The sequence below is a fragment of the Ursus maritimus genome, unplaced genomic scaffold (assembly GCF_017311325.1).
Source record: "Ursus maritimus isolate PB19 unplaced genomic scaffold, ASM1731132v1 scaffold_10, whole genome shotgun sequence".
NCBI classification, from domain to species: Eukaryota; Metazoa; Chordata; class Mammalia; order Carnivora; family Ursidae; genus Ursus; species Ursus maritimus.
The window spans coordinates 63998199-64024754 of NW_024423344.1; the positions used below are offsets into that span (position 1 = coordinate 63998199).

The window sequence follows — 26556 nt, forward strand, 5'->3', positions numbered from 1 at the left end:
CAATAGGAAATACCTATTTCTCCCAGCCAGAGAGGGGCCCGAAGCCAGTTGAGATCCTTCGTAAGTTTTTAATTCAAAGCATGGGAGGACAGAAAAGATGGAAAACAAAAGCCAATTACCTGCGAACTCTCTGCCAGAGCTAGAGGAAGATTGAGGGAGGAGGTAGGGAGGCTTGCCTGGGCAATAAATCCTGCAGCATGGTGTCTCTCTCTTAAAACTGATAGAGTTTGTGCTCGCCCTATCACAGATTCTCTAACCTTCACCTGTGTCATGTCCTTGTGCAGAAATGGGCAACAGCTGGGGAGACTATTCACTCTCTTTCCTTGCTTTCTTGGTCAGGTCACAGACATAAAAGAGAAACTGAAGCTCTCTAAAAAGGTCTGGTCGGCGTTGCCCTACACCATCTGCAAGGATGAGAGCATGACAGCAGGTGCGTCCAACGAAGAGGAGTGCTGGAATGGGCACAGCAAAGCCAGGTGAGGGGGACTCGCCATTCTTCTGGTCGGGGCATTGAGCAGCCAGCCCTGGAAGGCTCTGCTGGCACAACTCTAAGGGCCTGTTTATGCAAAAAGCAATGGAGGATGGAGGGACACGTCGTCACTTAGCGACAGCTGTTCAGAGTGACAGATTTGATGGGCACCTGGGAACACTTACTCTCAAGGTGCCATTAAGCGTGGAATCCTCGTTCTGAATGCCTTGCCTCTGGATGAGGACGGAGGAACAGTGACAGATGTCAGGTTACGGATATCCTGAGATCACAAAGCGCCTTTTATGTTCACTTAATGACTTGAAGACAGCAGAGCTATTTTTATCCATAGCGAAATGTGCAGGGCTCACTGTTCTTTCCATCACAAGTTAAACAGGAAGTGAAAGTTCAACTGTAATATTTTTCACCCTTGAAGAAAAACAGTTTTTGATGGGCTCATTGGAAGGGTAAGGGAAAAAGAAAATGACCAAGGGACAACCGGGAAAGTGTTCTCATAGGTTCCCTGCCTTGGAAAGTCCCCCTGGGATCTCGGGATGAGAGATGGCTCTGTTTTCAGCCTGCTGCTCTGTTGCCCGGTGCTGCTGCCACCTGATATGGAATTTCTGAATTTCTTAATTCAGCCCAGAAATGGGGTTGGCCTGAGTTTTCCTAGGGTGGAGGAGTTGGACAGGAGAACTGGCTGGGAGCTGGCGAGCAGGGCAGGACACCAGGAGAGGAGGCTGCCCAAACGCACCTCGGCGGGGTGCAGGTGGGCAGAGCAGCTGGTAAATTGGATTCAAGGAATCTTTGGGGATTGACCAGCAGGTGGAGAAGTTAAGGGGCAGGGGGGCCTGTTCTGGGCCTTAGTGGGCGTTTTTAAGCAGATGAAGCAGCTGTGATCAAAAGGAAACAGGAAGATCCATGGATATTATGTTCAGAAGAACTGCAGAAGTAAGTAGGGGCGCAAGTGAGGTGCTCATTAGGTGTTATTTCTCACACTGCTGAGTTGAATTTTTTAGAATCTACTGGTAATGATATTATTAGCCGCACTGGGGAGAGCTTAGCAAGGCAAAAACAAGCCAGCTATAGAAAGAGCTGTCATCATTTCAAGTCGCTCAGGAATATCAATGTCCAAATCTTAGATCATGAGAGTAGACAGATATTTGTCGTATCAACAACATGCCCCTCAAAAGTGCCTCATCATTTATCAGGGTCCGGCCTTGTAGGAAGGAGACCTTTGGCCAGCAAATTCAGCTGTGGAAATTTAACAGCTTCTAATGTGTCTTTTCCTAATGATTGTACAGAAAGACACCGTAAAGGATGACCAGATGGCCTAATGAATAAAGTGGTTGATTTTCTGAGCTGCTCTGTTACCCATCTGTGTTTACCTTTCAGCCTTGTCTGAAATGAAGGCTGTGTTTTGAACTGCATTCCCATGGTTACACAGGTTGCTGGCTATTAGTGCACACGCGAAAGGAAAGATAAGGAAATGTTGCAGGTGGGGATGGGGGAGGGGACTGCATACACTCCATCAAGAAAAAGAATGGGAAGTTGGCAACCATTTAAGTTAGAGCTAGGGGAGACTGGGTTTAGCCGAATTCCTCATTGTGCCGATCAGGAACCCGGGCAGGTAAACAATTAGTCTAAGTTTGCCCAACTAGCAAGGGTAAAAGCTGGAAATCTCCCAAATCCTAGTCTAGTATTCTTTTCACGTCAATATCCTCCTGCCTCTAAAACAAATGGCTGCTAAATATTTTCCTCCCCAGGTTAGGAGAACAAATGAAGCAGATCCTTAGCTCTATAAAAGATTTAGTGGATCTGCATTCATTCATTCAGTCCCTCCATCCATCAGCGATGTTATTAAGCACTCCCTCTGCCCAGGCACTCTGCAAGGCCCCATGATTTAAGTACTCCATGATAGCAGTGATGTGTGTCAACCAATGAACAGCACAGTGGCCGGAGAGGGGACTTCAAGAGCCATATTGCTGCACTGTAGGCTTGGGAAAGGACCACCGAGGTGGAGAACCATCCGTATCAGTACATAGGGACCCAAATTTGATTGTTATCCTAGGTCAATGGGAACCCATTAGGGAAATTAATGCAGGTGAGTACAATTATCAAATTTAATGCAATAAAATCATTTGCAAGCATATTCCAGAATCTAATCCGGTATACTATTATTTTTAAAAATGAGGCTGTCAAATATTTACGACTCAAATTATAGTCCCATTGAAAAATTAAAATTTCATAGTTTCTTTTAGTTCCTTTTTTGAAATTCTTCCACTGCCATGAAATCTTAATAACTTTATATTTAATAGCATAGTAAGTAGATAACCAGTAAAGACTTGTTGAATTAAATTTAACTGAAGCTTTCCTCTCATTCTCACCCAAATATTAATTGATCTAGGAACACATGAGAGAACTTTTTTCAATTCCACTGAACTATTTTGTAGGTTGAAAAATCCACTTGTAATGCAGGTAATAACCTATTTTTCCCTACGTGTGAAGTATGGATTTTCAGATTATAGGCCTTCTTAAAAGTTTGGGATGAAAGAAAGAAAGAAAGAAAGAAAGAAAGAAAGAAAGAAAGAAAGAAAGAAAGAAAGAAAGAAAGAAAGAAAGAAAGAAAGGAAAGATTATTCTTATCAAAGAACAAGAACCTTGATTTAAAAAAAAAATCCTATCAACAAGTGTTAATGGATTGTGTAACAGAGCTGCCTATTAGCACTGGTAGAGCTTGTCATGGTCTGGAGTTCCTAACTCAAGCCTGCTTGACAAGGCCCCCGACCGCCCAGACATTTCTTCCTCCCTTTATGTTTTATCCATCTGACTCCTGCAACCACATTCTTCCAGGCACACCCACTCCCATTGCCCTCTCCTCCCACCTAAGTGTTTGGTCTGGCTTGTCTTCCAGCACCCATATGTCTCCCTGCTGGTTTCTGAACGCTACCCCACAGCTCCTTACCATACTCCCTGGATTCAGGAGCATACCTGTTTCACAGGACCCCTACCAGGGCTATGTCCGTTTCTTCCAGTGTATCGTGTTTTCCCAAAGAGCCGTGACTAAATGAATGGCACCCGTTGGCACTGAGGATGACTGTAAACAGAAAGAGCAGGACACACGTAGAGGTGGCTGCTGTGGCGGCTGCTGGGTGAATCTGCTGGGTGGAGAGGGTCAAGGGTCTGCGAACAGGGGCTCCTCTAGAATAAAGACCCGCCCTCGACTTCCTGCTCCCACCGTCAGCCACGGCGGGCAGACCTCACTCGGCTTCAGGAGCTACGTGGGTCTGGAAACAGGGGGGAGGTGGAAGGAAGAGACTGTGCCCTTCGAGGGGGGGATATTGCGGGTATGCCGACGACCTGTCAGCATCCAAGTCTCCATTCCGTCAGAAAGACTGGTTGNNNNGAGACGCTCTTCCCTGCTTCCCTTTCCCTTGCCAGGCTACTGGGACAATTTAAAGACCAATGCAATCGCGTCTATCAAAATAGGTTGTAAAGTCTAAAACAGTGCAAATGTTAACGTGCAGGCTACAGTCTTGGGGAGCTTCTGGAAAGTGCAGATTCAGGCTCAGTAAGTCTGGGGCTGGACCTGAGACTCTGCATTTCTAACAAGCTTCCAGAACATGCAGTTGTTGCGGATTCCGGGACTACACCTGGAGCAGGGAGGCTCTAAGACCGAGTTGCCAAATGCAGCACATAACCCCAGACACCCAGTGGAACACGCTTATACTTAAAAAAAGGACTCATGGCTTCTCTGAAATTCGGATTAACTGCCAATCCTGTCCTTTGATCTGGCAGCCCTACTTTAGGCTCCTATTAACACGTAAGATACTCCCTTTTTCAGTTCACGCACACACCTCGGGGAGCACGTTATGATTTGTGGTTTTTCCCTTGGCCTCCACACATACCCTGATGCTTCCTTTCATGGGGCTTTCCTTAGATGAATAACAACAGCGACTGGGCTGAGGAGGTCACGAGGTGAAGGTGTAATGTCAGCCACTGAAGATAAGGGGAGCAAGGCCGGGTTGAAGCCATCTCCACAACGAATTTCTTAGGCTTTGCACGTGCATCAAGAGGGAATTTTAAGTTGGAAACTCTGCACAGCCTTTACAATGCAGGGTATTGTCCACACAAACCTGTGGTCTCAGATGAGATGCCCGGTGGGCTAAGGATGGGTACTTTGATTCCCTGGCCGGTGCCTGACTTAGTTAATGCCTTGGTTCGTGCTGTAATAACAAACACAGCGGAGTCTGGATGGCTTAAGCAGAAACTGATTCCTCATAGTCTGGAGGCTCTGAGTCCAAGGTCAGGGTGCCAGCAGGTTGGGTTGCAATGAGAGCCCTTTTCCTGTTTTGTGGACAGCTCTGTCTCTCTCTCTCTCTCTCTGCCACGTGAGGACAGAGAGAGAAAGCAAGTTCTGGTCTCTTCTTCTTCTGAGGGCACTAATCTCATCGTGGGGCGGGGTGCTTTACCTTCACCCCCGCCTACAACTAATCAGCTCCCAAAGGCCCCGCCTCCTAATGCCATCGCATGGGGAGTTAGGGCTTCAAGATACAGATCGGCGGCGGGGGCATAAATTCTGTCTACAGCAGTTAGACAGAATCACATCCTCCGCTATCAGAACAGCTAATAAGGAAGTTGCCTCAGAATTCTTAGCCGTGTCTGCCCCTCAAGAAAAGCAGCCTACGCTGCATCCTCAGGACCGGCAGGAAAGTAAGTTTGCAAGTGTAACTTGTTGCATGTCTCACTGACGTAAGCCAATTCTTAGAAATGAAAGAAGACACAGCGGCACTGACTCAACTCAGACAAGTAGGAATCGAAAGGAAGCTAATAAGTAAGGGGAGGAAATCGATAATAATCTAGAAGGCCAAAGAGGGGAGAATATGAAAGCAGCATGGTGTGGCTTACAACTCTAGGGCTCCTAACGCTCCCAGGGTGAACACAGAGACCCTGGAAGGACATGTGCGACCATCTGTCAGCCCAAGAAGGGCACTGTGCACAGGCAGGGTGGCCAGGAGGAGCTGTGGGTGAGGATCTGGAGAAGAATGACAAGGTGCAGGCAGGAAAGCACGGGCTCCGAAGGAGAGACAACTTGTATATGGTTAGCAGATGTAGGTGAGAGCTTGGTGAGTCGGCAGCCACAGAAAAAATAGCACCGTCATGCTGTTCCTATAGGCTCTTCTCTTTGGGCTCCTATAGAGACAGATTCTGGCTTTTTGAGGCTGTAACTATGTCAAATTACATCAGCTGTATCTTCCTTAAGGATTGTTTTCTCTTCCTGGGGATTCTTTGTCTAAGGCCACAGGAGGTAAAGAGGAAAGATTAGCCCAGGAGATGAGGGGACAGACAGTGAAAGTGCCCTGTGAGGGGCCACTCTCAACAGCACGTGGATTTCATGACAGGACACCTGTGGTTGCAGATTTGTGAGGGTTTCTTCAGTGATTTACAGATCCCTCCCCCTCCCCATAAAACTGGCAAGCAACTTCCCCTGTCCACTCCTCCGTCAGCCAGGGTCTAGCCCTCACCGTGTCCTTTCTTCAAAATGCCTTCTGGGAGGAGGCCAACAAGACGCTGGCTGAGGACGAGGATTAATTGGATCGGTTGGAAGCAGAGCATTTGCAGGGAGCCTCTGCTGGTTTTCAAGGCACCTGAACCTCACAGAAATAACTGTGTCCCCAAGGAAATCTTTCCTCAGGCCAGGAGGTAAATACAGTAAACTGTCAGAAATAGGAAAAGTAGAAAAATCTAGAAAGCAGATCAGTCCCTCTCACCAACCACCGAGTGGATTGACTAAGCAAAGAAATAAGCAAGTCATGACTGGGTACATTTGAGCAGATGGAAGAGGGTTGAAATGATGCATGGTGATGAGAAATCTGTCAAAGACAGTGACTTGGAGGATCTGGCAGGACAATATTGTTTTAGTCTGATTGCAGAATATGTCCCAAAGCACTCGAGCTGCAGTTTAAAGAACTGTAAAGTATCCGATGTATGCCCAGCCAGGCAGCCGCGTTCGGGAAGGTGGGAAATCCGTCTGGGAAGGAACTGGAAGCTGTCAAACCCAGCATCCTTGAGCACATCCTCCCATTCTGTGCACACGTAGGAGGGAAGACCCCTTGAAGGCTGACCGTCCTGCGGGAGACGGATACTGCACGCGCTCCCACGAGTGGGGAAAATGCAGCTACAAATAGGAGGAAAGAAGCACGGTGCTGTCAGCAATTCAGCAGCCCTGGGAACTGGCTCACAGGTCTTTTGTCCTGTCCACGCCTCCAGTTTGCTGCCTCCAGTTCTATGAAGAAAGGATGGATAAGGGGGATCCTGCCAAGGAGCAAAGAGGCCAAGTCAAAGAATTTAGCTTCTGCTCAGTGCTGCATCCAATGGACTGTGTGTCCTCCAGGGGTCCCCAAACCATTTCATGCCACGCACTCTCCAGCTGGAGGAAAGCCACAACAAATCATTCCGAAAGGGAGTCCAGGCTTTATAAGTCCAAATTCTGCTGCCGTCTGCCCCTCCTAAGAAACAAGTTTGACATCTAAGGAGCCATATTAACAATTTTATTTTCATAAGAACGCCTTAGAATTGCATAGTGTGTTAGATCTTTCAAGCATTTTTATATACCTTACCTCAATATGGCAGCTTATGAAACAAGGTAAGGATTATTCACGTAAATATGCAGATATACATAATCATATAAGGTAGCTAAGTGGCTTACCCCTGATCACCCTGCTAGGTCTCAGAGAATCTCAGGTGTCCTGGGTCAGTCTCTCACCTTTGACCATATTACGGGTCACATCCCATTGAAGTACCTAATGTCATGGGTAACCAGGTTAGCAGTCTTCAAGAATGTAAAAACCCGCTTAAATCATAAAGTCACAGTATGCTTTGAGTAATTCTACTTTCTGGTCCAAAAAAAAAAAATGGAAAGGGAAAAAATAACCTATAGAACTATAGAAAAAAATGGAAAGGGAAAAAATAACCTATAGAACTGTAGAAAAAAAATGGAAAGGGAACAAATAACCTATAGAACTATAGAAAAATAACCTATAAGAACTTTAGAAAAGTTACACTTAAAACTGAGTTTTTTTAAAATTGTGGTAAAATATACGAAACGTCAAATGTAACATTATTACCACCTTTACATGTACAGCTCAGTGGCCAGTAGGTACAGTGGCCTTATTGTTCACCGTCACCACCATCCATCCACAGGACTTCTTCGTCTTCCTAAACTGAACTCTGAATCCGCTAAGGACTCGTTCCCCACACCCTGCTCTCCCCAGCTCCCAGCAACCACCGTTCTCTTTCCCGTCTCTATGAGTTTGATTCCTCTAGTTACCTCATGTAAGTGAAATTACACGGTGTTTGTGTATTTGTGTGTGGATGATTTCACTTAGCCTGTCTTTAAGGTTCATGCGTGTGGTAGCACGTGTAGAATGTTCTTCCTTTTAAAGGCTGGATGGGTTGTCGGTGCATACCGCACTAAGTACCCCGTGCATTCAGCAACAGACACGTGGGTTGCATCCCTTGTGGCTATTCTAAGTAATGCTGCTGTGAACCAGAAGCGTAAATACCTGTTCCAGTACTTGCTTCCCATTCTTTTGGATTGAAAATTCCAGAAGCAGAATTGCTAGATCATATGGTTAAGTCTAACGTTAATTTTTTGAAGAACCGCCATGCTGTTTTCCACAGCGCTGCCCCCTTTTACATTCCCTATAGCGAGCACGAGAGTTCCAATTTCTCCGTGTTCCCAAGCCTGTTGATGGTGGTAGCACGTTCGGCTAGGGATGCCTGCCGTGCCGGCCTGGTCACACATCACTCATAGCAAGCTCCCGAGACGTTTCCCCAACCAGGGTCCCTACTTATGGCTGGGTTGGCTCTTGTGGTTTTGTTATGATCACAGGATGTACTTCAGCAAGAAACCATCAGGGAACTTTGAGGAACAAGATTTATTACTCAGGGGACCTAGAGAGCACATAGCATGCTCAGTGACCACATAGCAAGGTCAGGGGTCTTAGAGACAACCTGGGACTTTGCCTTTATTCGGGTCGAGTGTGGGGTTCCTGAAATTTCTCAGGTTCACTGCCAATTGGCTGATTTCCTAATATAAAACCAAAGAGGAGGAATTAGGTCATGGGAAAGGAGACGTGGGGCACGCAAGCAGTCAGTTCTCTAGGTTTTCCAGACCTTTCTGAAAGGGGAATCTTCCTGGGTGGGAGCAGCCCAGTTTCTTCTCGGGTTGTTCTGCGAGTGGCCATGTCAGGTAGCCGTGGATGCGTTTGCTCAAGATGCTGTCTTTGAAATGGATGTCTGAGCAAACAAAAGTTTAATGCCGGGCACTTACACTCCACTCTACGTCCCTACCAACACTTGTTATTTTATTTTGCTTTGTTTTCAAATTTAGCCACTCTCACAGGGGTGAAGTTTAAAACTTCGATGTTAAGAAAGCCTCTGAAAGAAGCGATGGGTACCACAGGCTCACAGTCCCTTATTTGGGATCCTTGGGACCATCCGCGTGTCAGATTTCAGACTCCTTTTGGATCTGTAGAAAGTCATCGAACTGAAGAAAGTCATCCGGGGCTGATCCTATGCGATATGTAGTAATACTCCCAGTGGGTGGGGCCCGAGGCTGTAACTCACGATCAACCGCATTCGATTTCACCAGCAAGATGTATTACTGTTCCGCTGAGTGGGATAAATGAGAACTCTGATTAGCCTCCTTTCAGATCAAATCAAGTTTTGTTAATAAGGGGAGTACAGGAAAGAAAAAAAAAAACTTTGGACATTTTTTAAATTTTGGAACTGCAGATAAGAAATTTGGGACCTGTATTACTAATATACTACTTAGATGAGGAAAACTCTCAAACCCACTGGAAGGAATGAGTATGCAGCTTAGAGTTAGAAATTGCTGGAGAGACATGTATTGAATGCCGCTTGTTTGTGGCAACAAGCAGGACTGCATCTGCTTTTGCATTCTCTGCTCAGTGTGCCTTGAGGCAGGAGCAGTAGGAGGAAGCATCTGTCACCTTAAAACAAACCCAAGCCAGCACCTGGGGATCCCATGTCTCCCCATTCCTGCCCTGGCTTCTACTTGGACTCCTGCCAACCCCACTGGGCACCACCAGGCTAACCTTCCTTACGGGTGTCTCACTTCTCAGACTTTTACTGGCTTTCAAATCCCATTAGATCGTGAGAGCTGTGTGTCCCTTTCCCCCACTGTGCAGCTCCTTCTGTCAGAAAACCACCGGCATTAATGAGGTGATAAGAAATACCGAATACAGATAGGTCAACATGTCTGTCCTCCCGGCAAGCACATTCATCTAGCAACTGAAAGGAGCGATTTTGAGTGGTGGCAATGATGGGCAGTATGGCTGGCCAGAGGGAACCTTCTGTGGTGTCAGGTGACGGAGGGTGACAGAGGGTGTCAACTCTGCCAGTGAGAGTCCCAGCACAGAGCCTGCAGCCACTCACAAGGTTGAACATGTAAGTCCCACCCCCTCCAATTCCTACAGGACTCTTCCACCCCGATCAGCTGTAATGTGTGGATGTAATCAAGGGTGTCTACGTCCACAGTATGAAATTAGATGTTGTCGTAGTCCACTCAAGCTGCTCTAACAAAATGCCGCATCTGGGTAGCTTCGAAACAACAGAAATTGACCGCCCACACTTCTGGAGGCTGGAAGTCAAGATCACCCAGCAGGCCAGCCTGGTCCGGTGACAGCCCTCTTCTGGGTTGCAGATTTTTCAGTTTTTCATTGTATCCTCGCATAGTGCAAGGGCTAAGCTAGCTCTCTGGGGCCTCTTTTACGAGCTCTGCCCTCATGACCTGATCCCTTCCCAGAGACCTTGCCTCCTACAACCATGACCTTGGGCATCAGGTTTTCAACATGTAAACTTGAGAGGAACACAAACATTCAGCCCCTAACAGATGTGAAGAAAAGTAATTCTGCAAAACTACTGAAGGTCTAGTTCTTATACGTGGTCCTGCAGAATAGAAGGTAAGCAGAATGGGCGAGCTATGCCTGCTTGTTCCTGGATGGCCCCCACCTGCCACGCTGAGCGTGAAGCATTGACGAACCATGACACCCTGTTCAACCTTCCAATTTGTCCTCATTTCTGGTTCTCCCTGCCTCCGGATAAATGTGCATCCAGCCTGGGAAGCTGGCTTATCTGTACTAAGATCCCGCTTCCTTTTGGTGTCTCCCCAAACTGTAATGGTGCAGGTATAGAATGCTGTCATGCCGAGAAGCTGCTGCAGAATCTAGTAAAGAATAGTATGGGCTCAAAGAGGCATCCATTTCTTCAGGACACGAGCATGATACAAAAAGACCAAACCTGAGTCCCGGGCTTGTGTAGACCCCTCAAGTTGCGCTCTGCATATCCACAGATTTGGCCTTGGGGTGTATTTCTAGAGGGACGAAATGGCCATTTTCTTTTTCAACTGTGCTCGTGGTTTCAGTTTCCATGTTGTCTCTCAAGTTACCCTTTGAATACACCGAAAGGAGGAAAGGATCTTGAGGACACGGGTGCATTGTTCCTTGTTTTTACTGTAAGCGGCCGAGCGTGGGTAGACGCAGTTAAGGCTGGGTTGATTTGGCAGTCTCTTAGTGTTCCTGGACGCTCAGACTCCCAGGGGTAGCATTCCCGTGCAAGCTGTCGCAGCCGGCTTCTGATAAATGAGCCTCGGCTAGCCGTGCAGTGCGCACAGCATCGGAAAGAAACAAAGCCCGCCTCCGAGCCGGCTCAGGTACAGCTGCAGGAATCACTGTCCAAGATGGCGAGGGGCCACACCGGAATGGCGGCCCCTTTCGGCCACTCTCAACTCCTGTGTCCGCAGAGGCTAGCCTGCACTTGCTACTGTTGGTGCCGGTGAGCTCCAGTAATTCAGCAGAGCTCATGGAGCCCAGCACGTGTAACTGATGTCAACAAGAGTCCACCCAATGTCATATTTTAGAAGTCAAGCCCGGAAGCAAACAAGAACGTATTAGTATATCAGCCATATTGAAAGACAGCATGGAAGTTATGCTTTGCTACAACCCTGAAGAGATAGGGTTCCGTGACTTTTAAAAATTCCAATTAGGACATTTTTTTAGGGTGGCAAATACTGTGAAGCTTTATGGAAAAGAATTTGCCATGCGTTCACATGTGTGTTTTATGTTTCATTATGTGGTGAATGTTGTGAAGTTAATTTTGTTCAAGATATAGTTGAAGACATGGAGCTCATTCAGAGGACCTCTGATTTAAAATGGATAAACCAATTCATACGCCAATACGTCATGCATAAGATTTCAATAACTAAAAAATGGCTTAAATATAAAAATCCCTCTGTGTGTTTCCATTTCTTCTTTTGGAGGCTGATGGATAGACAGCCTTTGGTTTCTGCAACTTGGAAAATGACCTGCAGGAAGGGAAAAAATTGTAAGCATAAGTATATTGTACAAGGATATGTAAATAGGAAGAACAAACTAGAGGAATGGAAGTTTTCTCGGCTTGCAAGCCATGATAGTAGAAGCAGTAGAAAAATGACGATACAGCCATTAGGCAGGGCTGCCCCCAGTCCACTGGGTCCCTGTCCTGGATGTCCTGATTCCCCTTGAGGTCCACTCCTCATCCCTCCACCTGGGTCTGTGCCCTGAACGAGGATCTCTACAAACTGCTTCACCTGGGTCCCCTTGCCCACTGGCCTCCAGTTGGCTTCCGCTGATAGGAGACAGCACGTGGAGGTCAGAAAGATGGACTAGAGAGGTCAGGGTATCATTCCCTCGGCCCCCTGCCTGACGGGCCTTGGTTTGACAGTTGCTGTGTCATTTGCTTTCTGTCCGCGACTTCAGTTCTTGTGCATACTGGTGACCGTTCCTTCCCCTCCGACCCTCCGGCTATTGCCAATCTTGTGGTTCTTTGCCGCCCAGTGCTGGTCTCCCTGTTCACACCTTCATAAGTTGTCTCTCCTCCAAACTCTCTTTATTACCTCTTTGAGAGTGCCATCTGTTTCTTACCAGGACACAGACAAATATAGCACCTTTGTAAGAATTAGAAAAAGGCACCCAGGTGGGTACATGTGGGTTCGTTATACGGTTGTCTCTGCTTTGGTATGCATTGAATTTTTCAAAAAGAAAACAATTCCCAAAAAGAAAAAAAAAAATGTGTCCCTTCAGTGAATGGTGCCCTGCAGGTGTATCGTTTGTGAGCACAGAATTCAGGCTGGATTTCAGCCCAATTCCCTCCCTCAGCGGGTGATTTTGTGCAGTGCACAAAATGCCCAGATGAACATGGCAGTTCTCCAAAAGGATGGGTAGATCCCTAAAAGCTGGAAAATATCTTAAAGAGAAAACAAAGATTGACCTGGGTCTTTAAGGATATTTGGGACTTAAACTGAAAAGTGCACTGCAGGCAAAGAAAGCCTGTGGGCCAGGTGAGTATAAGACGTATACAGGCTGTAGATTCTGTAAGGCAAGGAGGGACCCTTGAACGGATCGTTGCAGCGTAAGAAAATAGAGACAGGATGGAAATGGGCTTTGACTGCAGAGCTATAAAATGTGAATTATTGTTTGTGATCAACCAGGCAGTACGGTGCACCGTATGGACACATGGACTCTGAAACTAGACCCACTGGGCTTAGATCGTGGTTTTGCCATCCATGAACTCCGTGACTTCGCACAGCTTCTCATCCTCACTCAGCCTCACTTTTCTCTTTTGCAAAATGGAGATAAAATAGCACGTACCTCTTAGATATGCTAGGGGGCTGAATTTTAAAATACACGTGAAGTGCTTAGCAGAGTGCCTGACAGTAAGTACTCAGTAGACATCAACTACTATCACCAAAAGGTTTTCAACAGAAGAGTAATATGATGAAAGCCATCGCTCGTGAAGATTGGTCAGTCGTGTGTGCAGGATGGACGGGAAAGGGAGAGGCAGGCAGGGAAGTCAGGTTGAGGCTGTTGTACCATCTGCACTCCGGGAGAGCCACAGGAAGTGAGATAGAAGCAGCAGGTGCGGGGAGCTCTGGGAGAAGAAGAGGAGGATTGTACATGGGCGGGTCGTGAGCATGAGGAGTCCGAGAGGGCTCCAGGCACTTTTCCGAGGTCTGTAGTCACCACTGGGATAGACGCACATAGGCAGCTTGCGCAGTTGACTTCGAAGGACCGACAGTTTTAAAATTTAAGTACAAGTTAAAGGAACAGGAATTTAAATTTGCCAGTAAAAGGATTAAAGAACCATTAGATTCTACTCTTCTGTTTTGCCCATTATCGAGTATGAGATCCAAGATGCTGTTACAAAACAAAAACCCTCATGGACACCCCAAACGTTCCAGTGCTCACTGGTCACACCTCGAATTGCCAAAGGTGGTTTTTTATATCCAGGAGTTTCTTCTGATCAAAGTCTGAGGTAAGAGAGAGCATCCTCGTACAAGAGAATTCTCTAAGAGCATATGTACAACTGCCCATGTACAACCCTCCTCTTCTTCTCCCAGAGCTCCGTGCACCTGCTGTAATTTACAAGTACAGTTCTCAGCAAAATTAACCAGAGAGTGGAGGAAGCTAGCAGGCCCTTGGCTTTAGTATCTACCATTTGGGATACAGGAGGAAAGTAGTTAATTTTAAGAAACAATTTCTGTTAAGTCCCCAGTTGAACATTCATTCGTAGGCAAGCCTCCCTACAATTTCAGTACCATTTTAAGAACCACCCTGAAACCATTTTTTAGCCATAGCTCCCTCTGAGTAAAGTTATTCCTTGTTTTCACTTTTTGGTCTTTCTTCACAGGAATCGAGCTCAGTTGTTGCAGATGTCCTGGCCCCCTGTCCGAGACCGCACAGCACAGCACAGGCTGGTACGGAAACCCCTCCCGCCTCACGCTAATCTGTTCTCTCCCTGTCGGCCTCACAGATACTTGCCTGAGATCATGAATGATGGGCTGACCAACCAGATCAATAACCCTGAGGTCGACGTGGACATCACACGGCCGGACACTTTCATCAGGCAGCAGATCATGGCTCTCCGTGTGATGACCAACAAACTAAAGAACGCGTACAACGGCAATGACGTCAACTTCCAGGACACGAGTAAGGAAGTCTTTACCGGTACCAGTAACCTCCACAGTGAGAAATGGGTTGTAGATTATACCCCACTCTTTCTTCAAGAGCCATGGGTACCTGTAATCTTGTGCCCCGCTTGCCCAGTCTGCAGAGCTGTTTACAGTCCTTTGGACCTGAAGCTCTGTTCCACAAAGATTAGGATTCTACTAAAATGATAACTGGTCTTAAGGAATAGTTTCGCTGGATTACCTTCAGCTTTACCCAAGCTAACTTTGAGTCTCATCTGCCAGGTGATCCGGTCATGATCAAGCAACACAGTAGTGTTTTCATCTTCTCCTTCCCCCATTATCATTTACATCTCTGCCCCGAACTCTTGTCCCCTCCCCCAACCACCAAAAAAAAAAATATTCTGAAGCTTCCTCAGACAAGGCATTACTGGAATCCCTGTTTTATCACTTATTGACTGGGGTCTTAAGCAAATTATTTCTTGAGTCTCAGATTTCTCTTCTACAGAATGGGGAGCATTCGAGCCTGTGAGGTTGGGTGTTTGGGAAGCTCATTTGTGGCCGTCTGTGAAGGAGCTCATATCTCATGTGCCCTGGATTCAACTGCGTTAGCTTTCCCTCCATCCAGCCCCTTGCGTGCATGAGCCATGGACATTCATCTCTGACATATTGACAGAAATAATGAAATGCTCGTGCAATAGGACCCATGACTGGTTTATTAGCCATCCCCAAATATCAGAAGTGATTGGAAAGACTATGAAGTGAGCGTTAACTGAAATTTGGGGTTTGTGTAAGTAATTTTAAGATGCGTAACTATAAAAATTTGGGGGGCTTTGTTGTATTGCTTTGGGGTTTTTTTCAAAGATATGTATCCTTACATAGAGTTCTTGGGAAAGGATTTCTTGAACATAAGCTGTGCAGTCAGCAGCGATTCTGTAATTTGGTCACTGAAGCAAAAGATGATGCTTGTGTGCTTGAATTAATGAGCTAGAAAGAAGTGAGTTACAGATGGAAGACATTAAGTCATCCAAGTCTTAGCCATCATCCTACTGAGTTGTCCCCTGCAGAAAATTTTCAGTGCTTTATTCCATTTTAAACAAATCAAAAATTAATTTTCTAAATGCAGGACAATTGCCAACCCAGTAGACTTTATTGCTGTAACATTTCTGCGAGTCCTCCTACTGTTTCTCCTCCTCTTCATTAAACCACTTCTTCCCTCTTCAGAAGAGACCCTTCCACGGGGTGTTCGCCTTTGCTACTTCACCTCTGCTCACTCCTTAGCTTCGCGCCTCTGAATGCATCATCGTCGTCTCTACTCATGAAATGCTTTATTCTCTGGAGAATGACTATAGGAATAAATAATTCAAGATAATGTAAGAATTAGTTGAGGTTGGCCTTGTTTCTCTCTCTTCTCTGACCTAAAGAGGTTCTATACATGTCAGTCTGCAAAGCTTAGGGAATGTCTTTGAGAAGAGATCGTGCTCCACTTCCCCTCACAAGAAAATAAAAATTAATAACAGTTAAGAGCATCATTAGCTCTAACCCAAGCCCCATATTTGGTCCTCTATTTTAGGATAGTGTCTGTCATATAAACCATGATATGGTTTTACATCTTACAATCATCATCACCCTTCCTGCTTTTGACATTTTAAAAAAATCACCCCTTAAACTCCTGCATTTCTGACTCCTTTTCTGAAAGAGATGGGGCCATTATTTTTCTCAGCTGGAATCTCCTGTCATTATTTGCTTACCACAGTTTTAATATTCTAAATCACTTTAATAATATCTTTGTAAAGGTTATATTACTTCTTGTTCATAATACCAGTGTTAAGAACAATTCCCTTAGCAGTTCTGGTATCTCTGAATTTAATTAATGGGCATTTTCCCCCTTGTAAAGGCCACTAAAGATAAATCCGAGAAAATGTTAAGAACTTGGCATAGTGTAGTCAAGTGATCTTACCTGATATTTAGATGTCCCATTTAAAAAAAAAAAAAAAAAAAGAATTGTGCTGCGTTGTGCCTTGCTTGTTCAAGGGGACAGAAGAAGAGACCCCGCATTACTTTGGCTGCACCAAGATGGCGCTGGTATGCCAGGGGCAGCTCAGCAAGAGCATCCTTGTTTCAGGCCAACGGGGAGGAATTTAGGTCTGTTGAGTGAATCCTTGAGCAAGTGGGAGAAATAGTAAATGTCATTACCACGTTTACAGTTCCCTCAGTCCTCCCAGGCACATTATTTCACTTACACCCCCTAACGATCCTGTGAAACAGATAGGAATATTCTCATTTTTACAGCTGAGGAAGCAGAGCCACAGTGAGGCTAACTGGCTTGCCCTCATTCACTTAAAGAAAAAATGGCAGGTTAAGATCTAGGTCCACTTAACTGTAGGAACCATGTGGTTTTCTTCCTGTCAGGCATCATGGCAAGCTCTGGGCTTGGTGCCCTCACACCTTTCACCAGGGCGGCTTCACACATACTCTACTCTGCATGTAAGTGCTATTGTCTGGATCTGTGGAGACAAGGAAACAGACAGAAGTTAAGGAAACTTCCCAAGGCACATTTAATTATTGAGCAAGTAATTTTTGTGCACCTGCTACATGCCAGGGACCGTCGTTAAAGGCGATGGATGGCATGCAGAAGTGAACGGTATATATCCCTCAAAGCCTCTCCCCTCCACAAGTGCACATTCTCACAGGGGGCACAAGAGAACAAGAAGTTAATACCACAATTGCAAATGGTGATAAGTACTTTCACACCACTAGAAATTGATGGAGACCGAACGGGGACCAGGTCTGAGACACAGGGTTTGTGAAACAGGAAGGAGCCAAGCGGTAAGAAGTGGGAGTAGAGCAGGCCCAGAAGGCATGGCGGGCAAGTGGGAAGACGCCATGCTAACAGGACATACGAGGTGGGCACCTGGGCGTTGCTTTCAAGCAGGGAATGGCAAACCTCTTCTGTCAAGAGCCAGATATTGAATATGTTCAGCGTTGAGGGCCATACCTGAGTGCAGAATGAGACATTGCAGAAAGAGGGGGGTGGTGTGTTCCAGTATAACCTCGTCCCTGGTCGCTGAGGCTTAGATTTCACACACACCCTACTCATACGTCACAAACTACTCTTCTTCGTTTGATTTTTTTCAAACGCTTGAAAATATAAAAACCATTCTTGGGTTATGGTCCAGACCCATACAAACTGCTGGCCATAGTCACCTACCCCGGGGTCAGAGGGAGACGTTGGCTGAGACGGAGCTCATCCTCACTGTTTGAGGAGAACAAAGGTGGAATCAAGTAGCCAAAAGTCGTAATAATATGTGCCTTTCACAACTACGTGCTGTTCTTCCTCACGTTGCTTACTTAGCCGTGTTCGTTTACTTTAAACATCATTTCAAAATCCTTTACCAAAGCATGATATCTGCTGAGAACAATGGCCCCAAGGTACAGAAAGATCAAGGGACAGAACTTCTCAAAGCAATTTGAACAGTAGCCAGAATAAGAAATACCTCTCGAATGCCAAGACGGTAGGTATGTCCCCTCATCGGGTCTAGGATTCATAGGTTTCTTCAGTTGGGTAACCAGATGTCAGTTAACACTGCTTCTCAGACATCTATTTTGGTCGGGTCTGCCCGCCCATCGCAAACCTGCCCGCTGAAAACAAACCCGCTGGGGTAGGGGTGGGGAGGATGTCCCCTTCCACCCCAGACCCAAATCTGGTGGGTGCCCCCACTCCTTCCCAGTCCTGGTCTAACTTTCTTTTTCAATCTGCCCACACCAGGCGATGAATCCAGCGGCTCGGGGAGCGGCAGTGGGTGCATGGATGACGTGTGCCCCACGGAGTTTGAGTTTGTCACCACAGAGGCCCCCGCGGTGGACCCCGACCGGAGAGAGGTGGACTCTTCGGCAGCCCAGCTCGGCCACTCCCTGCTCTCAGGATCTCTGGTCTGCATCGTCCTGGCACTGCAGAGACTGTGCAGATAATCCTGGGTTTTTGGTCAGATGAAACTGCATTTTAGCTATCTGAATGGCCAACTCACTTCTTTTCTTACACTCTTGGACAATGGACCATGCCACAAAAACTTAACCGTTTTCTATGAGAAGAGACAGTACTGCACTCTGCCTCCCTTTCCGTTTGCCCAAAGAGTACTGGGTGCCAGACTGGACTGCTTCCTCTTTCCTTCAGCTCTCTGTGGGGACCTTGTTTATTCTAGAGAATTCTTACTCAAGTCTTTCGTACCAGGAGATTTTCTTACCTTCATTTGCTTTTATGCTGCAGAAGTAAAGGAATCTCACGTTGTGAGTTTTTTTTTTTTTCTGCTTAAAAAAAAAAAAAAGGCAGGAAGGAAATAATTTTCCTTGTAAAATCAGGCCAAACCCCAAGACAACTGCATTTTCAACAAAGGAGCCAATAGGAGAGAAAAATAAAAGAGCTTTAACACTGTAAGTTCAGCATTGCCAGCCAACTCCCAGTGTAAGCTTTTCTGTGGTAAATCAGGTTTGCAAAATGCTTTGGGGGCAGAGAGTTTGAGATTTTTTTTAATGTGGTGAAAATACAGTGTTGTCTTGGAGGTATCGTCTTATGCTCTCTCCACACAATACCAAACTGATTTGGGGATGCTGATACTAAATTTAGAATTCCATTGTTAACACGAGAGTAGAATCGCCACAACCCAGCACCTCTCTCTCACCTTGCCCAATTCCAATTTCAACGATGGCACCATTTTCCTTAATTCTCTGTCCCCTGTATCCAATTGGCACAGATTTTTCTCGTCATCTCCAGTGGCTAGCGGATGCTCCCGTCAATTCATCCTCCTTAAGGGTCTGAATTGAAAATAACCTTCAATGATACAGTGGCTTTGCTTTAGCCACAGGTTGGACATTCATTCGACGTTTCTGCCCCCGTGCTCATTACCGTCCCAAAATAAGAGTTCTTTTAATGAACTTACAAGCAATTAGATCCATAAGTGAGTTTTCATGTTTAACGGTTTGCTTTGTGTCAATTGGTTTCTGCATCACAAGGGCATTCTCTTACAAAATAACTCACAACAAAAACCGTCAAGACAAAAAATATATATATATATAGTATTGACATGGAGATTTCTTTCACTTTTTTAGTCTTAGTAGGATCATCTATTTTTATATCTCTATATATATAAATCACAGATTTTAACTTCTTAATTCCAAGCTCAGGGTTGACACACCTTTGTAACGAAAATGTTTTGTCAACCACCTCTTCTTGTTTTGTACTGCTCAGAGAAGGGATTCCTCAACGACCTGTGAGCACCAAGAATCAAGAAAGAGAACTTTTTACGTATCTAACTGTCTGTTTCTTAAAAGTTTGCCAGGGCACACCCTTTTTTTGCATGAGCGTGCTTTGTCCTGGGTGCTCCAGACGGTACCGGGCTCGTGGGGGGAGCCATGGGTGTGCAGGACTGTCCTGGTGATGGAAACATATAGAATGTGGTATACACGCAAAACCCTTGCTTCTACGTACACCTTCAGCCTAGGATTCCCCTTGGCACTTGGACATAGGACCTAACTCAAGAGGCCCCTTTAGAGCCACAAGCCTAACTGACCCTGCAAGTGTACCAAAGCCAGGCCCTCTGCTCCCCATGGTAGAGAGAAGCAGAATAAACCAAACTGGGGCTGTGTTCATACAGTTGGCTCTCCATGTGTTTCTTGGTTTTTATGATGATCTGGGGTTGGGAAAAGTAACGTTTCAAGACACCGTCGTATGCCAGTCACATTTTATTTAACCCATTGGCAGAAATGGCATGTAAATGGTATTTTTCGATCTTCGCTCTCATCAAAATTATAATTAGTTATTGATTTAGTCGTCACGTTTAAGTAGAACACATGCGGCACAATAGTATTCAGTATATTTGAGCACTTTTGCAAAACTGCAAAGTATTTAGAAGCATCTATTGCTATTTTATGCCTAAGGAAATATAAAAAGTAGGATTCTGAGAGACTTTGTGGCATCTTTTCATTTAAATCTTTATTAATTAACACCTAATCTAATTCAGCATTGCATACTTCCAGAAAACCATCCATTTCACTGCCAAACTTCGGCTTCCTGTCACCAATTACACACAAAACATCTCTATGAGTCATTTACATTGCCCATTCCGTTGTATGTTCAGAAATCAGTATTGTTTTTCTCCAATAATTACGGTGCAATGCAAATTAAATCAACCTTGATTTTCCAGAATAGTTGAGTAATAACTTGTTTTTATGGCTTTAAACTCCAAGTCTTTCCTTGTTTTCAATATTTCTGCATTGTCTTCTGTGAAATAGATCAGAATGCCTTGTTTCCTCTGTGCTTTCAACCCCAAAAGGCTTTGTGCATGTGTATGAATACACATTGTATTAATGAATGTGAACCCATGCTCCGTACACACTAAACACACAGATAATAGATAAACGCCTGCTTCATTCGTTTCAACACCTTCATGATCGGTATTACTCCTATTGGTGAGCTACAGTGATCCATACGAGCTGGGCAGAGAGCTGAAATGACTGTGTTAATGATGCCACAACATTCGTCCCCTGCATGGATGTGGTCCGAATATTATTCAAATTGCACTTCCTAGTTTTTATCATCATCTGACTGTGTTGTATGATTTTCAGACCAATGTAACATGAGACTTGTTTTCTGCCCTAAGGGAATTAGTTTAATCTAGTTCTCCCATTTCAGTAAGAATTTCAGCATTCCTCCTCTCTCCTGCCCCCCCCCCGCCACATTAATTTGTCTCGTCTCAACCTAGCAATTGGGGATGAAACGATACTCCGTTATATCTCCCTATCTGCCCTCGTTTGCTTTGACTTCCCCTAAATTCTCTAATCACATCACAACCTCTGTTAGGAGTAGGGAGGAATGGGCTCACTGAAATCAGACACTAGAAATTGTTGGGTGACGCTCATGACCGCAAACACTTAGCTTTATTGAAGTGCCTCTCTTTACATGTTCTTTAGTTATAATATGTATTTTTCTAACAGAAATACACGTCTGTAACTGGTGTATATTATACTTTGTATATGTTATAACAAAAGTATAAACCGAGGCTAAAGTCTTTAGCAGAGAAGAATGAATTGCAAATTCATGAATTAGAGCTCTGCTTACGGTTCTGTACTGAAGGGTAACCATGACAGCCTTCTGTCACCTTAACGAAGATCATGTGAGTACTTTGATGACCGCCGTCATAGAACAACGTTAGCACTAGCGATCGGACTCCCTTACGATGATTTACCCAGAGAAGTAACTGGTATTACCCACTTTCATTGTAAGGGATAGGAAATACTACTTTGTCTACACTGAAGAACACTAGTAAGTAGTAATTATGAAAGTAACATTCTATAAATCAAACACATTGAAAATACTATTGGACACAGAACCCTGATATTTAATGTATATTCCCTGCTGCAGACATTAGCCTACTTTAATGCTTTAGCCATTACATACATGTTTTGGCTACACACTGAACACCAACTAAAGTCCCCAAGGAGGAATAGACTTAGCAAATTCCTGAGTTGTGATTCTTTTATTGCTTCTCTTTGCAAGGCTAATTATCAGGTGGTTTGATTAAAGGTGGACATGTTAGCAAATGTAAGTTTTGACTTATCCAAAACTTGCAGAACTACAAGCTCCTTCTTATTTACTCCCAGTCACTAATAGACCTGACTTTTAACTTAAAAGAGGGTGTGGGGGGGGAGCGAGGGGAGCAGTTTAGCTTTGCCAAGAGAAGAGTAAAGGAGACCATAACTTATACATTTGCAACATGTTTCTCCTTGGTGGAGACATTAGCCAGTGTTTAGTTTCAGGCCAAGTTATACAAATAGAGTATTGATTTGTATGCATTCTAGAGCCTTGCTGCATCATGGTTTGCTAAGGCGGGAGACTCAGCCTAGCCTGGGGCTATTTGAACCTCATTCAAAGTTGAGTAGTTACTGGAATCGTTGACGTTGCCTTGTAAGGAGGTACTTCCATGAGAAGACATCTGAAGAGGGATAACGGTGAGGTCTCTGTGTGCATATGCATAATATATATGCAGGACAAATGTGTGCACCAATCAAACCTAAAGTTTTATGTGACTGTCAAATGAATATTACTTGGGTTAAGATTTTTCATTTCTGATTTGGATAGAAAATTGCTATTAATCTTGTATTAAAATAGTTTTTAAAAATCTACCAGTGCCCTTTCTGCATTTTCTTAATTATTGTCATAGTGTACATTTCAGAGTTTTTGAATTTCTCTGTGTTGGAGACCTTTTTTAGAAACTGCAATATTAAAAGAAAGAAAAAGAACCATAGATTAAATCAGCACCGCTCACCTAAATATCCTTGGCTTTTGAAATCAGGAACTTTTAGAACTTTGGAACATTTAAGAGCTTTCCAAATGTGTCTGGAAGATACTCTCTCTCTCTCTCCTTTTGTGTTGGTTTCTTCTCTAAGATAAAATTCAGTGGCTTGAGAACTGATGTCAATACTTTAGCACTGAGGTGAGAAAAATAAGATAATATGTGAAAAGACTAACCATTTCCAAATCCAGCAAATTGCATTGATTTTTCTATTTCTGAAAGTTTCCATGCCATCAGGAATGCTGAATATTGTATGACATGCGGAAGATTCATTTAACAGATATTTATTAAACTCCTACTCTGTGCTAAACCGGCTCGAGGTGCTGATCACTGGTCATCAAAACCACCAGCTGGAAATTATTCATTCTTTACCACAATTGACCATGATTACTACAAATACATCACTTATTTCAAGAATGCTCTTTTAAATAAAGGAAACCATATAAATAAAGTTATCAAGACTACAATGTTTAACCATAAGCAATATTTTAATTTACTTCACATTATTACTATTTTGGTTTCAAATGAGAAAAGTGATTTCTACAAAAGAATTAAGAAACTTCAGGATAATTCCATATATAAAACCAGAATATAACAAATTTTATTTGGAATTCAACTGAACCCAATTTCATGGAAAGAAGAAAACACCGAAATGGTCTTGGGGGACAAAAATAAATAAAACCACCACAGAGACTTTTATCAGGTAACAACAATATTTATTTTAATTTGCTCTTTGGAGAAATGGACCGAGGTATAGTCAAAATACACTTGCAAATATGAAAGATGGCATTAATTTCTAAAATACCAACTTGTAAAGTAGTGACAATTAGACATGGATTATTGTTTCCGGCTCAAGAGCTAGAAAGATGCACCCACAGGTTTGTCTATTCAAACAGACCCTCACAATTCATGTAGTGTGGATGAATTTGCATTCCAGAGACATATTTATTTGTTATGTAAACACGTGGCCAAACATATTTTGTTGGCTCATAGATGGGGCACACAGCGAAGCCAGGAGGAATTAGATGCCTGCCTTCATAGCTTGCTTAAGGAGTTCATTCTCTTGCATACCTTGAAACACAAGTAGAGCAAGAAAACGGAAATTTTACCCTGTGAGTGCTCATGTTCGGAGAGAAGCAGAAAGACAAACAAACTGATTCAAGGCAAGTGTTAGAATATTTACCTTATAAAGCCATCAGCTCTTCAACGGGGAAGAGCGTCTGTGGATATTAAAAATAAACGGAAAATTTGACTTAGGCAATCATGGTCATCCATTCTTTCAAAAGATGCGTAATGAGCAATAGTTCTGGGTGCTGGACCCAGGCACCAAGATTTCTGCTCTCAGACAACTTACATCCTAGTAGGGCAAAGACAGACAACACACAAGTAAATAATACACAAGATGACATCAGAAGGAGAGGTGCCATGAAAGAACTAACACAGAAAATGGGATAGTGAGGCGGGGGGAGACTCTCTCCAGGGGAGGCTCCCTAGGTGATACTCGAGCTGCGATCTCGTGACAGGAGGGAGACAGCCGTGTGCAGACCTGGGTACAGAGAGCTCCAGGCAGAGAGCAAGCAAATACAAAGATCTCTGTCCAGGAATGGTCTTTGGGTACTCCTAAGTGGTGGGGACTAGTAAGTGAGCTGTCAGGTGGTGGGAGATGGGCGAAGAGCTAAATGGCACCCATATTAAGCTGAATGGCCAAGGTCATGGTCCTTTACCACCCAGTAAAGCCAGAGCCCTAAAAGGATCCATCCCTACAGCAGCAGCCCTGCCGGTCGCCCTTAGGAGTATTTTAAGGCACGTTTTAGCAGGGAACTAGGCTAAGGTCTTTATGTACTTGATCTTTATAGGATTTCTATGATGTAGGAATAATAACGCCCATTTTATACTGAATAAAATGAATCACAGGGAGCTTAATTAACTTGCCTAGTCACCTAGGTGAGGCCAAAGGAACCGAGATCTGTAATAACTAGGCAGAAAGTGGCAATATGTAAGGATAATTTGGGTGTTTTATTGTAAGTACAAGAAAATTAGGGGCACCTGGGTGACTCAGTTGTTAAGCATCTGCCTTCGGCTCGGGGCCTGATCCCAGGGTCCTGGGATCGAGCCCCACATCGGGCTCCCTGCTCCCCTGGGAGCCTGCTTCTTCCTCTCCCACTCCCCCTGCTTGTGTTCCCTCTCTCACTGGCTGTCTCTCTCTGTCAAATAAATAAATTAAATCTTTTAAAAAAAAAAGAAAGAAAGAAAGAAAAAAATTATCCAAGGGTGTTCTGAGACTTGGCAACGAGTGTGGAAACGGGAATCCATAGATGTTTACTTGCACAGAGGATATATATTAAATTTTATTCTGAGATGACGTGCCATTTGGTTGCATTCTGGTTTTTCTTTTTTTTTTTTTTCCCAAAATTAAAATCCAAAGTAATAAACTACTGATTTCGGGGTCTTGCAGAGTTTTGAACTTAAGGCCGGTATGAACTAAAGTCTGCTGCCTAGGGAGGAGCATGCACATCGGATCTGCTTTCCCTTTGTTTACCCGTTTGGCTTACACACCGTATTCACAGATGACAGATCATCTTCATCCGATTCTCAGGGATTCCTCCCGTACGCTAGCCTTGTCTATCACTTATTTACCCATTCAGGTGGTCAAGTGGACCCTAAACATAAAACGACCCAACAAGTAGTCAATTCAAACTGCTTTGTGGACTAAACGGACTGTACAGGCTTGTGAAGTCTATGACATCGAAGATCCAGCCAAACCAAGGACTGGTGATGGTTTTCACAGTGAAGACCAAAGCGCAGGGCACCCTTGTGCCTTTCTTCCTCATGGAGTTGACACCCCTTTTATTGTTGGATCCCACCTCACACCACTGCTCTCCTTGCCCGAGAGAACTGGGATTATCGATGACAGATTTTTATCCCTCTTAAAAAAGGTACTCTTTAGACATCTCCTAAAGCTAGGTGAATGTCAAATCAGAGAAAAGTTTGTCTACAAAACTCTGTTTCTCTTTCGAGATATAAAATGCTTTATTCTTACAGAAAGCATTTCACCCCAAAGGGAGCTTTAAAGTCATTTTCGTCCATAATCTTATCCACACCTCCATGAAGGAGGCAGGAATTACTACCCTTATTTTACAGATCGGAGAAGCTACCACGGTCTTCTCTGTATGTCTACTCTCTCCCTCTTTTCTTTTGCTTTGTCCCACACTGAGTCCACCCAAATCTTAAAGGATCTGATGTAAATCATTTGGGCTTTTATTAACCTCTTGCTAATTTGCAGAACCAGCCAGTAGCTAGCCACAGGAACCCACGTCTGGTAGAATCATACCCTAACAGTCTTCCAGTTCATCTCCGGTCTTGAGTCACATACTGTGAATTAGCAGACTGAGTTCCTGCACGTGAAAAATTAGATGTCCCCAAATTATATTAAGCCAAAGAAGTGTCACTGGAACGGCTTTGTTAAGAGCTTGTTAGTGCCATAGTACTGATGCTACTGGTTTTTATTTGAACCATTTCTTGTGAATGAGCTTGTTAAGGTGACTTTTCTATGCCAAAGATAAACCCAGGTTCTATGTCTTTGTTTTTGAGCTTCGGGGTCTCTTTTTTCTTTTTTAATGTAAAAGAGAAAATCTTATATTTGAGAATTATGTCCATAGACAGCATGAGCCATGAGAACTGTGTAAGCAAAACGATTTCTCTAGGAAAGAAAT

The 26556-nt window shown here is 44.4% G+C and overlaps 1 protein-coding gene across 1 annotated transcript in view; it reads left to right on the top strand.

Annotated features, from left to right (window-relative positions):
* The window catches only part of GPC6 (glypican 6), a 1044955-nt gene extending 1022284 nt beyond the window's left edge, over positions 1 to 22671 (top strand). Inside the window, exons 7-9 of the mRNA XM_040623810.1 lie at positions 340 to 476; positions 14342 to 14517; positions 18265 to 22671. Coding sequence (XP_040479744.1) covers positions 340 to 476; positions 14342 to 14517; positions 18265 to 18467 — 516 coding nt within the window. The 3' untranslated portion in view covers positions 18468 to 22671. The remainder of the gene's footprint in view (positions 1 to 339; positions 477 to 14341; positions 14518 to 18264) is intronic.
* Positions 22672 to 26556: the final 3885 nt, after the last annotated feature.